The 2,108-nt window shown below is 38.3% G+C and overlaps 1 protein-coding gene across 1 annotated transcript; it reads right to left on the bottom strand.

Moving 5' to 3' along the window:
• Positions 1 to 920: 920 nt before the first annotated feature.
• On the bottom strand, positions 921 to 1,763 carry LOC121758226 (auxin-induced protein 6B-like). The gene has a single exon (XM_042153643.1). It carries the CDS (start codon positions 1,695 to 1,697, stop codon positions 1,251 to 1,253), a length of 447 nt encoding a protein of 148 aa, XP_042009577.1. The 5' UTR covers positions 1,698 to 1,763; the 3' UTR covers positions 921 to 1,250.
• Positions 1,764 to 2,108: the final 345 nt, after the last annotated feature.

The raw sequence follows: 2,108 nt of genomic DNA, 5'->3' as shown, positions 1-2,108 counted from the left end.
ATATCTTTCCCATATTTTCCTATATATCTCTTAGGATCTTTATTTCCTTGCTCATTAAGTTAGGCTAGTCTTATAAATAGGAGTATTTGTATTCATTCTCAATCAATCAGAAATACAATTATCCTATTTTATTTTTACGCTTTTATTTCAATTCGATATTGTTCTTGGTTTGATCGACGGGCAAAGCTCCTGCGACTACCTCAACTACCTTTTATTCCTCCGCCGATCGCAATTGTGACGCCAGAATCTTGTTAAGGGAAATTATCCCTTGACAAAGTGTCACGGCAATTTTTTCACATTATTTCTGCAATAAAAAATGCATGTCTATTGAAATACGAATAAACTAGCTAGCTAGTAATTATTGCGGAAAGAAAATATGAAACGACTACTTAATCACATCATCAAATGTAAAATTGCAAGAAAGTTCCAAATTCTTTCTCTCTGTTTATGTGTATTTGAACTTCATTTTTTAGGATATAAAAGAAATTAGCAACCCGTTTTAAAGTGTGCATTAAGGTAAACTTCGTTCACGAGCATTGACAAGGACACTGACCGCACAAAAAAATCGATCTAGACCTAGCAAAAAAAATCATAGATATGAAAAACACATGCTGATTGTCACAATAATTTTTTTTTTCCAAGTGTAAGTTTGTTATTGATGCATATAAACTAGTAGTACTACATATTTATATTCAACATTTCAACTTTGGCATTTACGTAATAAGCATTTTAATAAGTATAAATGGCATGTTTTTGCTGTTGACAAAACAAAATACTTGAACAAATGCATAATAATTTATGTGTGGGCTGACCTTCTTGTCACATGGGTTGTTATCGTTGCAACTCCCACGTTCTACCAATCAATAATCGCTCTATAATAATACTACTACTATACAACTCCATAAATAATTCAAAAAACATTATGGAACAATAAAACATTGTATATTTCCTTTCAATCAATTATATTCATTTACAATTTCCAGATCAACCCTTAATTTCTCACGTGCAACCTTCACCCCCAACCCGCATTAGTGTGTTATATCGCTCCGGATCCGGACCCGGGACGACTCGGTGGCTACTCGCCACCATCTCTGCCATCTCCATTGCACATTCTCCGACGTATTTCCCAAGTAACAAAAAAAGAAAAGTTACAAAACAAACAATTTATAAGAATCCCCCGTGTAATCTAGGCTATATTCGATGATTTTCCACCAAATGCAGTATCTAACGCTGTATTTCTCCGAAATTGATCACCAAATGGCCTTGTCGCAAAAGCCATCCAAAAGCGGCCGGGATTCGGCCAAGATTTTAAGGTTGCTTTGGAGTCCGACGTGGCAGTTGCGCTGGAAATCCTCGAAGCTCATGAACCGGACCGAGCTGGTCTTGGCCGACTCTGTCCGGGCCAAGTAGCGGAGAATCTCTTCAAAGAGCGATTCTTCGCATGGAATGGCGAGCGGACCGGAGTTGGAAAACCCGAATTCTTCCTCGGCCTGAGCCAGTAGCTTCTTGAAAACCGGGTGGTTTAAGTAGGCGGTCCGGACAACGAACCGCTTGCGGCTGGAGCCCACCGTGACTGCCACGTGGCCAGCCGGGACGTCGGAAGGGGCGGGGCGAGCTGCCATCGCCGCCTTCTTGCGCCAGCGGCGGAGCATCTGGCGAAGTCTTACTATGTGGCGGATTTTACTGCAGCCAGACATTTTTCTGTGGAAATGGAAATGGGAAATTGGTTGTGTTTGTTTTGAGATTTGTTTGTGTTTTTGAAATTGGAAAGTGAGGGGTTTTGAAAGTGGGAAGGAGTTGAAGTATTTATAGAGGATGAGGTCCAATCCTCCGTCTATTGTGTTTCATTTTATAATCTCATTTTTCATACTATATTTTTGTATGCCATTGGTTGAATTTTGAAATTACTTTATTACACCGAATTGAGGTATATGTATTTATTTTTTAGAATCTAATGTCAAGTTTATTAGAGAAACAATTGATCTTATTGAGGTTTTGATCCCACTTTTTTTTAAAAGAAAAACAGGCAAAGATTGAAGATTATCACAAACTAAAGAATTTAAGAAACACTTCTACTATCATTGTTCAACCAACTACTTAATCTCAGG

Source organism: Salvia splendens, chromosome 12 (genome assembly GCF_004379255.2).
Source record: "Salvia splendens isolate huo1 chromosome 12, SspV2, whole genome shotgun sequence".
Taxonomy (NCBI): Eukaryota; Viridiplantae; Streptophyta; class Magnoliopsida; order Lamiales; family Lamiaceae; genus Salvia; species Salvia splendens.
This window is presented reverse-complemented; position numbering and strand designations above follow the sequence as displayed.